The sequence below is a fragment of the Pleurodeles waltl genome, chromosome 10, assembly GCF_031143425.1.
Source record: "Pleurodeles waltl isolate 20211129_DDA chromosome 10, aPleWal1.hap1.20221129, whole genome shotgun sequence".
Taxonomy (NCBI): Eukaryota; Metazoa; Chordata; class Amphibia; order Caudata; family Salamandridae; genus Pleurodeles; species Pleurodeles waltl.
The window spans coordinates 1,027,854,466-1,027,867,771 of NC_090449.1; the positions used below are offsets into that span (position 1 = coordinate 1,027,854,466).

Genomic DNA, 13,306 nt, shown 5'->3' on the forward strand with positions numbered 1-13,306 from the left:
CCCATGCCATCAAAGCAGGTGGATTGCTTTTTATACGACTTCAAGGAGCCTTTTCAAAAGAGTATCTGCTCCATACCCATAGTGGGCTACTTCTGGGAAGAAGGTCTCGAGGTGATGAGAAATCCAGCTACGGTGACTGCAGTCTTATCTAGATTGGACAAAAAAAAAAAAAAAAAAAAATCGAAGGCACCAGAAGTCACCCCAGCTTGTCTTGTTGGTCACTCAAAACCAGACTTGGTCATAACCCAGGCAGCGCAGAGGTGTTGAGAGAAAAAAAATAATAAATTTAAAAAAAAAAAAAAATTAAAAAAACACGCCAATTTCAGCTCCTCCAGTCACGTAAGGGAGAAGGCTGGACAACATTGGAAAGCATTTCTCGTCCATGTCGGGGCTGATAGTAAGAGCAGCAAATTTGTTGGCAATCCTGGGGAAGTATGACAGTCAGCTGTGGACCGATATTGCTCTGTATCTAGACCACCTAAGGTGGAGGCTCTAAGGCGGAGGGTCAAGAACATCCTCTTGGAGGGAGAGCAAGCCTCAGCTGCGCCATGGATATTGTGACAACAGCTTTTCGGCAACTAGCTGATGTGGCAGTGGTGCGACGTCAGGGCTGGCTTAGAGTGACTTCCTTTTGTACGGAGGTTCAGAATAAAGTATTGGACCTACCGTTTGATGGAGAGAGGCTCTTTTTGGCAAGCATATCGATGAGGCCCTACAAGCCATCAAAACGGATACAGACACTGCAAGGTCCTTAGGAACCCTTCAATTTAAGAAGATGCCCTTTCGTGCCTCCAGGGGTCGAGAAGTTACAGCATATCGAGGGAATTACAGAGCTTTTGTTACCCCTCCTGTACTGCACAGCAGTTCCGACCTCACTATTCTCAAAAGGCAACCACCCCAGGCATCCTATTCAAGACGCGCCCAGGGGAAGAGCACATCAAAGCAAAGAGGCGGTCAGACACCAATGACAAGTTCCAGGCTCTGGCTACAACCTCACCACAAATCCAAAAGATGGGGGAGAAGGATATCACACTTCTATGGGAAGTGGGAGCAAATAACATCGGACCAGTGGGTCCGAAAGATTGTTCAATTTGGCCATGCTTTAGAGTTCATTCAACGCCCACCTTCTCGTCCTCCTCATAGCTTCTTTCAGACCATGCTCAAGAAGGGAGCGATAGAGTTCCTTCTTCAGAAAAAGGCAGAGGTTTTTACTCCTGTTTCTTTCTGGTGCGCAAAAACTGCAAGTCTTAGCGTCCCATTTTTGATCTCAGGGACTTAAACAAATATCTCAAACGTCAAACCTTTCGCATGGTCACATTGCAAGACATTCTTCTCCGCATGAATCCCGGAGATTATATGACGTCCCTGGATCTGCAGGACGCTTACTTTCATTTTCCGATTTCACCTGCCCACAGAAAATATCTGCCTTACACAGTAGCCGGCAGCCATTTCCAATTCAGGGTTCTTCCATTTGGCCTGAAGTCCGCCCTCAGAATCTTTACAAAGTGCCTAGCTCCGGTAGCGGCTTCCCTAAGAAGGAAAAAACTGCAAATTTTTCCCTACTTAGACGAATGGCTGATAAAAGCACGATCATATCAGGACGCTCATGACTCAACAAGGGCTTGCATGGCATTATTCAACGAGCCTGGGCCTCACTCTGAATCGGAACAAGTCGAACATAGTGCCAACAAGTGACGACCTTTTTGTAGGGACAAAAATCCACACCAGAGGCAAGGTTTTTCCTTCGGTGGAGAGGCAAACACGACTCATTTATCTAACAGAGTACAAAGAAAAAAGTCTTTCAGCTACAAGTTGCTTCTGGGGATGATGTCTTCTTGCATACAGTTAGTCGCCTTTTGTCAACTGGGAATGCGTCCCCTGCAAGAGGACCTAGATCTTCAAAGGATTCAGAAAGAGGGCTCATTCAGCGACTTAATCACAGTAACTTCTCAAATGATCCAAGTGCTCCACTGGTGGGCGGACCAGTTAAACATTGCAGTCAGCCTTCCTTTTCTACCTCCTTGTCCTCCGTTGGTCATTACCACAGATGCCTCCCTAGAGGGCTGGGGAGCCTATCTCCAAGACCTTCAGATCAGCGCAAGGTGGAGCACCTCTTTCTGGAAATATCACAACAATTTCCTGGATTTGAGCGGTTTTCCTGGCCCTGCAGGCTTTCCTTCCAATGATAAGATACTCATTGGTTCTCATAAGAGAAGCCAATACTGCAACAAATTATTTAAACAAGATAGGGGGAACGAAATCTCTTCTCCTATTGAGAATCGCAAACTATTTGGAATTTGTGCCATTCGTAATGGCATCAGTCCACAAGCGGAACATCTGCCAGGAAGGCAGAACTAGACAGCAGACACTCTCAGCAGACTGACATCCTCCTGTCACGAATGGGCGGTGAACCAGGAGGTGCTCGACCAAGTTTTCAGGAGGTGGGGGAAACCAAAACTGACATTCACCGACATTGCCATCTCTTTGGTCTTCTAGATTGGTCAAAGAATTCCTCAAAGGGCTCTTTCGAGTTTTTCCACCAGTAAGGCCTCCTCCACTGTCTTGGCAACTCAACACGGTTCTCTCTCAGCTTATGAAATACCCATTTGAACCAATACACAGGGCGGATTTGAAGCACTTTGAAGTAGCTCTTTTGCTAGCCCTTACTTCTTCTAGGCGGGTCAGCCAGATCCTGGCATTAACCATTCAAGAGCCTTTCCTTCAATTTAAACAGGATAGGGTGATACTTCATACTAACCCGAAATTTGTTCCAAAAGGTGCCATCAGACTTTCATATTAACTAACTATTGATTTTGAAATCTTTCTATCCGAACCAGACATCTCCGGCAGAAAGAGCTCTGCACTCGTTGGACATCAAAAGGAATCTCAAATTTTTCCAAGCAGAGTATAGCCAGGTGGATAGTAGCTGCTATAAACTTTTGCCATCAAGCAGCTGGTAAGCCTTTACATTCTTCGGTAAGGGCGCACTCTACGAGATCGGTCTCAGCGTCCATGGCACTGTTTGCAGGTGTATCCCTGCAGGAAATTTGAAGAGCAGCCACCTGGAAAAGTACTCACACGATTACAAAGCACTACTGTCTGAATGCCATCCCTAAAGGAGATGTAGCGGTTGGTCAGGTGGTCCTGCTACATCTGTTCCAGTAACTGAGCTCATTTTACCTCCCTCCATCCTTCTCTTCTGTTACGCACATTGCATGGTTTGATCTTTGTAGGTTTCATTTGTATATAGTTTTCATAGCATATAAATAGGTATGCTAATAGGTGATACTATCTTTATAGAATGTAATGCTTTCATGTTATTGCAGATAACTCCGTGATTTCTCACTAATTTAAATGATGTGAAGTCAATGCAATGTGCTCTGAATACTGCTTTATAGTCTGATTCAAGCATGTGAATCTAGGAAAGTTCCACTACTGGAGTAAGAAAATAAGTTACTTACCTGTAACTGTAGTATCCAGTATTGGAATCTTTCAAAGATTCACATGCGACCCACCCGCCTCCTGGGGGAAGCTCACCTTCAATATCTCTTGTTCAACCCTTAAGATACGCACTAGTACTTAGAAAATCTGAGGTACTGGAGCTTCTCTCAGGAGGGTTCTAGAGGGTGGGGCGCTCTGATTGGCTGAGGCCCAAGTTTGGTCCTTTTTACATAAGGCCTTGGATGGATTACTAAAAAGTGGAGATTTAATGTTATTGCTATTATGTCTTTGGAGACATTGTCTTTTCTAAGGTACCGGGGACTCCCATCTCACGACCGAGAATGATTCAAGCATGTGAATCTATGAAAGATTCCAATACTGGAGAACTATAGTTACAGGTAACTTATTTTCTTCTCTCACCTCAGGAAGGTAGTGATCTCTTTAAATTCCTTCCTTTCCGCTAGATTAGCAGAGGAGACATCCTAGATTGGGGGGAGGGGGGGATGCTTGAGACAGTGGATCCTCAGGATCCTCTTGGGAATGTAGTCTTTTTGTACACTGGGTATTGGGATAATCCTTTATCAACATAATTTTGGGCATTTTCTTTTTAGAGGGTGCCTTAACCGGAGAACAGAGAAAGCCTCTCGCCTCACACTGGTGTTGGGGTTCAAGACATGTCCAAGTGAGTCACAGAAGTCAGATGCATAAGGATTCATGGGCCCAATTATTGGCCTTTGCCCCAACCCCCATCCCCCCAATGCAGGAGCTTGTTGACCTTAGGCAGGCTGTGGCAGCGGAGCCTAAAACACGATCGTAGGAAAATGGCCATGGTGCCCAGGTTGCAGTCTGAGTTCCACCCAGTAGGGTCTCATTAACAATGCCTCATTTATTTTGGCCCAGGTCCAGCCTAGCGCAGGCCCAGCACAGCCCTGCACACCATACCAAGAAAAGTCATCAGGGGAGCGGGCTGCTTGAAGACAAATCCACTCATACCTTGTGAGACTGTCACCGCTAATCATGCATGTAGCTTGGTTGGGTGGAGTTTCATCCTGATTGTGTGCAACTTTTCCATGCTACGGCGAAAATCCATGCTAACAGAACAAGGTCATAGCTCTATGGTACAGAGCCTCAGGCTGCGCCACTCTCTAGGCCAAAATTTTATTATGTTTCCTCTCTGTAAAATCGCTCCAGTGGCACCACTCAGACGCCTTGATTCAGGACCCGCTGGTACCCTCTGTCCCCTGCTGTGACTCTAGGTTGCTTAGGGCCCGGAAGGGAGCCTATGATGCATAGAAGTGTCTTGGCTTGTCTCAATCATGGCCACTCATGCCCACAAACACCCGTGCCCCACCAGGCCTTTTGATGGATTGTGTGTTTGGGTTGATCTTTGTCGGCAGACTAGGCAGTGATTTCTTATGCAGATGGCCAGGTTACAATTCTAAGGATTTCAAATTAGTGAGTAATGAGCTTAAAAGGTGGTGGTTTATGGTCATCCAGTCTTGTCAATCTGGCTATTATGGTGTCATTGAGATTCTTGAACTGGGACATGATCTGTGTGGCATCAGCGTAGTTGCAACATGATAGACTGAAGTATTGAATAAGTTGTGGCAAAGGGACAAAGTAGATCACAAGTTGAAAAGAGGAGAGATGAACCCTGACATCCCCTTGGGGATGCTGGCATTCAAGCAGACAAGGGTTTGGTCGCAAAAGGTTCTAGCAGAATAAGCCTGTTTTTGGTAATCTGCAAAGAATTAAAGATTTTACCAGTTAATCTTCACAAGAGAAATAAAAAAATAAAAAAAATAAAGACCTGCTCACCTTCCAAAGAAGCTCACACTCCCTTTCTTCAAGTGCTTTTTTGTGCCTGGAAGTGACAGCTTTGACCTCAGACTGAACAACTTTGGCTTTTATTTCTACTTGGTCTGCAACAGCTTGGGCCTGCTCGATGCTCAGCTGAAAAAGATGTAGAACATATGAAAATTGTGCAAATGACATGAAAAGCCAAAAATACTATTTCAAGACAGTTTATGCTCTGATTGACCCTGTAGTGCAGTACACTACGTGACCAATTTACACTAACACCGCCTTGCAATACTATACCACATTGCTATTTACCAGACAATTTCATGCTGCACATCTTCCCAATCCAGACCTTGGTTACAACCAGTTTCAGGAAAATTCAGGGCTGAGGGAGATAAGCAGCTGGTGGCAACAGGCAGATTGAGCAAATACTAGAACGGCAAAACACTGGCTACATGGACACTGCTGGAGGGTGCAGTCAGATAAAGTGGACAGAGAAGCAGGAACTTGCAGGCTTCGGTCACACCGAAAACTTAGTTTGGATGATGGATTAAAAGAGAAAAGAGTTACCTCAGGACGTGGGAAAAGGAGACCTGGGGGCAACATCAAACCAAGAAGAAAAACTGACACCTGTAAAATTTAGTCTTAACTATAGGCTAGACAGGAGGAGGAGCCAAAATGGCGGCCGGGACGGTCGCTTGATACGAGCGCTCTGTCCCCGGCTCGACCAAGATATCCTGAAGGGCGCCCCCCGCAACTCTGCCGAAGCAGCTGGAGCGTTGGCCCGACCGGGGCATTTGCCGCGGACCGAGCGTGCCCCTCGGGGAGCTAGTGGGCCGAGCCCGGGCCCCGGGGACTCGCGACAGGCAGGAGGAGCTGCCTCTGCGGCTCCGGATGCGCTTTCGCCGTGCGCGGCCGGAGGGGTCGAGGCGCCGCGGCCGAGCGGGCCAAACAAGGACTTCCACACGGTACCCCCGGGGCGCGCCGGGCCGGCCCGGGGGGGCCAAGGCGCCATTTTAGACATCGCGGCAGCGGAGACGCGTGGACACACTTCAAAAACAAAGAAAGGGCACTTCTGCCCAGAACCATAATGCATCGCTGCAAACAGCCCAGGAGGGAGCAGAGGACCATGAACAGGAGCCAGCATATTGCGGTGAGGGGGAAAACCCGGGGGGAATAACTAAATCCCACGCAGAGGGGACACTCCTGGACTTCCAGCCACCCCCCCCCCCTCGCCGCCCCATCATCAACGCAACCCACCCGCCCCCTCTAGGATGGGGACAGGCGGCGCGTGAAACCTAAAAGGGGGGGAAAAAAGGGCGCAAGACTAATAAGCGCCGCGTGCCTCCACAGGCTTGGCCCTGTTAACTTGCATGGCACGGACGGCTGGCACGTGCTGCGGGCGCTGAGGCCGCGCCGGTCCCCCACGGTCGGCGCTTGCTTTGGTTGCCCTGCGTTGCACGGAGCCCACCCGCGGCTCCTGTCGTTCGCCCTCTTCCTCGGTCTCTCCCGGGTTACGCCGCCTGCCTCGGCCCTCAACTACGCTCCCCCTCCATCCGGGGAAACCTCTGGCACCAGGCCCCGCCGCCATTTACGAAGGTGAGAGCTCTCCTCCAGCTGCTACGCTTCCCACGCACACCGGTGGGCCCCGCAGACAGCCCGACGGGAACTCAACGCCGGACCGTCGTGAAAATCGGCGGCCGCAGTACTTGTCAATGAACGCATGGCCACAGGCTATAAGCACGCATAAACAAAGCTACGCCCTCCCTTGACACTGCTGGCCAACTCCACGCTCTCAACGCAGTATGTGCACACCATATCCAGGTCATTCAGCAAAAGTTTAACTCAACGAATTAAAAGGGCCAAAAAGAGTGAAATCACTGCAGACTAGGAGGAGACCTCGAGACAGCCAAAATGGCCGGCAGAGCTAAATCAGCCAAGAACTTGGACCGAACTACCCAAGGACCAACACCTACCGACCAACAATCTAACCCATCCCTACAGACACTAGAAAACACACTCCTGGCGCATTCTGCTCAGTTCGAGAAAGTATTGCAGGCGATCTTGGACACTAAGTCATCTCTAGAAAACAGAATTGATGCAGTTGCACAAGACTTGAACCTCCTACGAGTGGAACACCGAAGTCTAGCTGAAAGAGTGAAAACAACTAAAGCCGAGATATCCGATTTAGCTCCAATGGCGCAAGGAAACCAAAAACAGATCCAGCGCATGGATGCAGAGCTGAAGGTACTCTGGAGGAGATCGGAGGACATGGAGAGTAGGGCGCGTCGCAACAACGTGAGGTTCCTGGGCTTTCCAGAAAGTATGCGACAACCGGAATCGGAAATCTCCTTGGAACAATGGCTAATCAAGGAGGTGTTAAATGGGGCCCCATCCAAGTTTTTCTCAGTTGAAAGGGCTTACAGAATCCCGGGTAGACCCCCGGACCCTGGCCAGCCCCCTAGACCACTGATTGCTAGATTCCTGAACTACAGAGATCGGGATGCATTATTGCAACAATTCCGCAGCAAAGGCCCATTTAAGTATGAAGATTCGATTATTAACGCATACCCAGACTTCACACAAGAGGTGCAGAACCAACGCAATTCTTTCGTCAAAATTAAATAACGCCTACGAGAACACAACATAAAATATGCCTTGCTCTTCCCTGCAAAACTAAGGGTAGTACCAGAGGACCGCACCCACATATTCACAAACCCCGAAGATGCCTGGACATGGCTACATGCCAAGGGCCTAGCTCACCCCCGGGAAGACACGGAAGGGGATGAGAAATGGCAAACTCCTCCTGCAAGGAAGCGATCCAAAAGACGAACCAGAGGCCAGCCTAACGACTGGCAAGCAGCAGAAGAAAGAGCAAAAGTGCTGAAAGAGACACCGTTACACATGCAAAGCAAGAGCCGGGATCAGATTCAGACACGGCCAGTTCCACATCTACAATAATAGGAGAGCTAGGTGGGCCAAAGGTCACCCCCAGATCCGCTGACGAACTTTAAACTTCACACACTCATCCTGAGAGACCGCCAGCGACGATACTCGAAACCTGAAAATTTCCAGAGACTCTGTGGCACCGGCGAGGCGTGGGGAAAATGCGCCTCCAACAATGTGTATCTTTGATATAAATACTAACTTAAGTTATTGGGGACACCTGGGGGCGGATCACGGTTGGCGGGCGGTGCTGGAGGGAACAATCTTGCGTCTCGAGGGGCGCCCAATGGTATTAGCAGACTAAGTCTGCAGAAAGATGTGAGCCCCTTATAAGAGCCACATCTGTACGATATGAGAATCCCACCATGCAAATCCAACCGGATATGGGTTACTTCACGTATTCTTAAGTTTAGTAGTTTCACAATAGTTGTAAGTAGTATAGGGGATTTAATAAGGCGAGGTGGGGTTAATAGTTTAATAGGAACGCATGTACCGGAATCACTTAAAGCACAAAATGAACAGCTGCACCTGCTACACTTAAATACCAGCCACAGAAAGGTAGTGACCAGGTGGGCCAACTCTAGAGCCCAGATCCTTAACACAGCAATGTACCCCCAAAGCCCCATATGATGCCTTCCAGCAATAATACCAAAAACCAGTATATTATAGTAACATGGAATATCAGGGGCCTGGGGGGGGGGGGGGGCGGAGTAAACGGGCTAGAGTGCACGCTCGACTTAAACAACTAGGAGTGCATATTGCCATTCTACAAGAAACACACATGCTAGATGGGGACTTACGCGACCTGCGCACGAAATGGGGAGGCCAGCTGATAGGCACAACATATTCGGCCTATGCGAGGGGGGTGTTGATCTGGATAGCGGCAGGAGTCCCATTTCTCTTGACGACACATAAGATAGATCAAGGAGGGAGATATGTAGTGGTGGAGGGCAGACTAGACGGCAGACAAATAGCAGTTGTCGGCATATACGCCCCAAACAGTGGCGTCACAGGTTTTCTCACCACTCTCACTCCAACATTACTGTCCCACCCCATGGCCCTAGCCCTCTGGGGCGGCGACTTGAATAGCACCCCATCCGCAGTATTAGATAGAACTAGTGCCCATCCGAGCTCACTAACTAACAGGAAACCCATAGGTCCCCTGCAAGAATGGGCAAGCGTTATGAGACTCCATGACATATGGCGACTAGGTCACCCAGAACAAAGAGAATATTCATTTTACTCAGCACCACACAACACCCACACTAGAATAGACATAATATGGGGCACCCCCGAAATAGGGACATTGGTTACCGAATCAGAATACTTAGCAAAGACACTGTCCGATCATGCGCCATTGAAAGTAACATTGAAATGGGGAAGGACACGTCAGGCAGTCCTGACGTGTCCTTCCCCATTTCAGTGTTACTTTCAATGGCGCATGACAGGGACACTGTATTCCAATCCAAGCGCGAGGGTGAAGACGGGCGGGGTGATCTCCGACAGCTTCTCGATCTCTCGAGGCACACGACAGGGGTGCCCCCTATCCCCGCTATTGTTTGCCATAGCAATGGAACCGCTAGCGGCAAGAATACATCTCATGGAACATGAATGGGGAATAATCAGAAACGGGCTATATCACACGGTCTCATTATACACAGATGATGCCTTAATATACATCAGGAACGGCCGCGCAGTTATTCCCTCTGTAATATCCTTATTGGCTGAGTTTGGAAGCCTGTCAGGCCTTGTGGTAAACTGGGAAAAGTCCTGTACGTTTCCCCTAGCAAAGAGGGCACCCAACAATCAGGATGCTCCTCAGATAGGGCGCCTAAAGTGGTGCCCGACAACCTTTAAATATCTTGGGATAAATATATACCACTACACAGAAGATCTAAGAGACTGGAATCTGGGGAGGGCGCTACCTTGCAGTTCTGGAACAAGCTCCCGCTCTCGCCGCCCGGCAAGGTGGCGATTGCCAACATGTTGATCCTACCTAGGCTGCTATATTATTTTGCGGCTCTGCCGATCACTATTCCCAAAAGCTTCTTTAGCAATTTAAACACAGCTTTGCTGCAGCTCATCTGGGGCGGTGGCAGAGCACAGGTGGCTCTAACCACGCTGCAACGCCCGCTGGACAATGGTGGCCTAGGAGCCCCCAACTTTGAACGATACTATGCAGCTGCACAACTTCAGTGGGTCCAGAATTGGATCCACAGACCAGAACAGGCAGAATCCACGAGCCTGGAGCCCCGGCGGAATGGGACCCCCCCCTTATAAGATGGCTGACATCTAAGCTCCCTAAGACGGAACAGGTCAACCCATTGCTTGCAGTTGCGCACGTGTGCTGGGCTAAATATGTGCAAAAAGGAGCGGATAGGCTTCCTTACTCCTCACACATACCACTGAACTATTTATTGGCGGGGACCGCAACCGGAATGCAAGCTGCGCGGGCGTGGAGTGAAGTAGGAGTACAGACAGTGGGAGATTGTTTTGAAGATGGCAAGTTAATGACATTCGAGGCTCTCCAGGCCCTCAAAGAGATAAGCCCCGGCCAGTTCCTGACATGCCATGCCTTATGCCACGAAATTAGAAAAATATGGGGGGCAGGCATCTCGGAACCGGCGATCTCCCCTGTGGTTCACCATCTTCTTCAACATAATGACCAAATAAAAATATCCAGCCTATACAGAACCCTCAACAAGACTCCCGAGCCACAGGTGGAGAAAGCCTGGGGGAAATGGAACGCTGTACTCCCCGCCCCGATCCCACAAGCGGACTGGCCAAAAGCCCTGTCCCACACCCGCGGCTTGTCAAGGAATCCCAGGTTTAGGTACACCCAATTCAATTTCACGCATCAAACATATCTTTCCCCAGCTAGGATAAACCGAATGTTCCCCGATACTGAGCCAGTATGCCCTAGATGCAAAGCACCGTCAGCACCCTTCTACCACATGGTATGGGACTGCCCTAATATACAAACTGTCTTGGCGGAGGTGGTAGGGAAGATATCCGAGCTAACTGGGCTCGCGTTGACAGCAGACCCAGGGTCCTGCCTACTGGGACTGAGAAAGACCAAAAAAACAAAGATACCTACACAAGTTTGTAGACCTAGCCTATTTAATGTACAAAAGATTAATAGCGATACATTGGAAAGCCCCCAAAGCTCCTGATTGTAAATCTTGGCATTCACTAATACTGCGTTGGGCTCGCACTGAACATCAGGTACTAAAAAGAATGGTGCGCGAGGGGCGACAACATACAGGGTGCACTACCTGGGAAAATCTAGTAACCAAATTGAATGCCAAAAACGACGAGATGCCCCCATGAACCAGGGAACACACACCCGCAATAACTGCAATATAAATCTCTCTGCTCCCCCCACCACAGAGATATAACCCACAGGGCGCCCAGGCACCACAGCACATACACCTAACCCTCTACCCCCTCCTGCAGTAACAACCCACCAGCTCTCCAACACAAGACTACCGATGACGCACGGGGCGCAGCAACACCCGGATAGCCGCCCGCGCTCACCAATCTGAATGGAGCCCCCATTAGTCGGCCAGGGAACTTACACTCAGCAAAATAAGATCCACACTGGTCACGAGCGAACACCTTTAAAAGATAAATAACAAATGATAAATTCATGGCAAGTGCAGCTAGAAATGATACTGTAAAACTGAAAGTGTTCCGAGTCGTGTTTATTGGGTAGGTTAGCGATTGTTAAATGGTTTTGATACTAGATATTGCACTGGGCGATCCTGTTGTTGAAAATTGAACAGTCTGTATTGCATATCTGAAACATAAAATCAATAAAAAAATATTTAAAAAAAAACAAAAAACTATAGGCTAGACATTGTGCCTCAGGGCAACCCTGAACTTTACAGAAAAAGACAACTTTGCAGCAAGATGTCAGGCCCATAATGCACCAGTAACTAGCACAAACGTTTCTGATGTTCTGGACAGGAATAGGTTGAAAGCTCTGGAAGTAAGGTAGTATATCCATTTTGGCCTGATGAGGCTCAAAGTGAATACTTTTCAGGAAGCACAGACCCCCACTGGCCAATGTGGCAAGCTTCATCATCGGGCCACGCCCCACGTTGGGTGGGCTATGCAATACTCTATGGGAACCTTTACAGAGAACTGTTAAGATCTGTTTCTTGCATCTGGTAGTCTAAACGAACCACAACTTGCCCCTTTTCCGTTAGAGGGGTCTTAAGTCGCAGATCAGGGTGGAGGTCAAAATTGCCTATGGATGGTCAAATATATGTCTAACTCTTATTTTTAATATTAAAATGCCAACCGTAGGCATGCAGCGGTCTTAGGTGGTAGTGCAAAAGTAACCCAAGATTCATGTGACTGAGCAGATCAATCCAGTCTCAGCAAAGCCGAAAGTGGCGGTTTCCTTACACCCTCTTGTGTATGTATTATATCAAGTAATGGTTCCGTTTCAAAGAAAGGATAGCCATTTACCAAAATCCCGGTTGGTCAGAGCCCCACTGAATGCAGGGAGACAGAAACCCCACTTTCTCTCCATTGCAAGTAACTGCAAGACAATCATGGCAATAGTCATATTACTGTATAATCTAATATCACAATGCACATACTTCATAGGTTTGACACTCATCTATCTAGTTGCGATGGGAAAGTATTCAGGTGTCTCGCCTACCCATGGCTTCTTGTCCCTCAATATTAGCTTGTGTTGGTGTGTTTTAAAGGGTGTTCTTATGGGGTTCTGAGATTGCTCTGACCGATATTATTTCACATCTGCGTATGTCAGACGGATCCGAAAGGTGGCTGGGCGCCATCTTAAAAGGGAGTTATAAATAATATGGTTTATTAAAGTAGCTTAAAGAAGGCTCCTTCTGATCCCTTTAGTCTTTGCACGTCCCTAAATTATAGGCAGCCCAGGAAGGTTGGGGTTCTATATGAGAGTCTGAACCAGGTCATCCATATGCCCCTATTGCATTGGTACGGATTTGGATGTTAGGGCAGATGTGGGAGTTGGTATCAGTCCAGTAACTAGTCCCGAGGGGCAGATGGCACCAGGAGTAAACTGCCACCAGTAACCTGACTGGGGTCCCCGGCTTTTCCATTGGGCCAAAAGGTGTGCCAG

At 48.5% G+C, this 13,306-nt stretch overlaps 1 protein-coding gene across 1 annotated transcript in view; it reads right to left on the bottom strand.

Moving 5' to 3' along the window:
- Nucleotides 1–13,306, bottom strand: part of TRIM71 (tripartite motif containing 71) — a 213,965-nt gene that overhangs the window by 56,681 nt on the left and 143,978 nt on the right. The window contains exon 3 of the mRNA XM_069211982.1: nucleotides 5,260–5,394. Coding sequence (XP_069068083.1) covers nucleotides 5,260–5,394 — 135 coding nt within the window. The remainder of the gene's footprint in view (nucleotides 1–5,259; nucleotides 5,395–13,306) is intronic.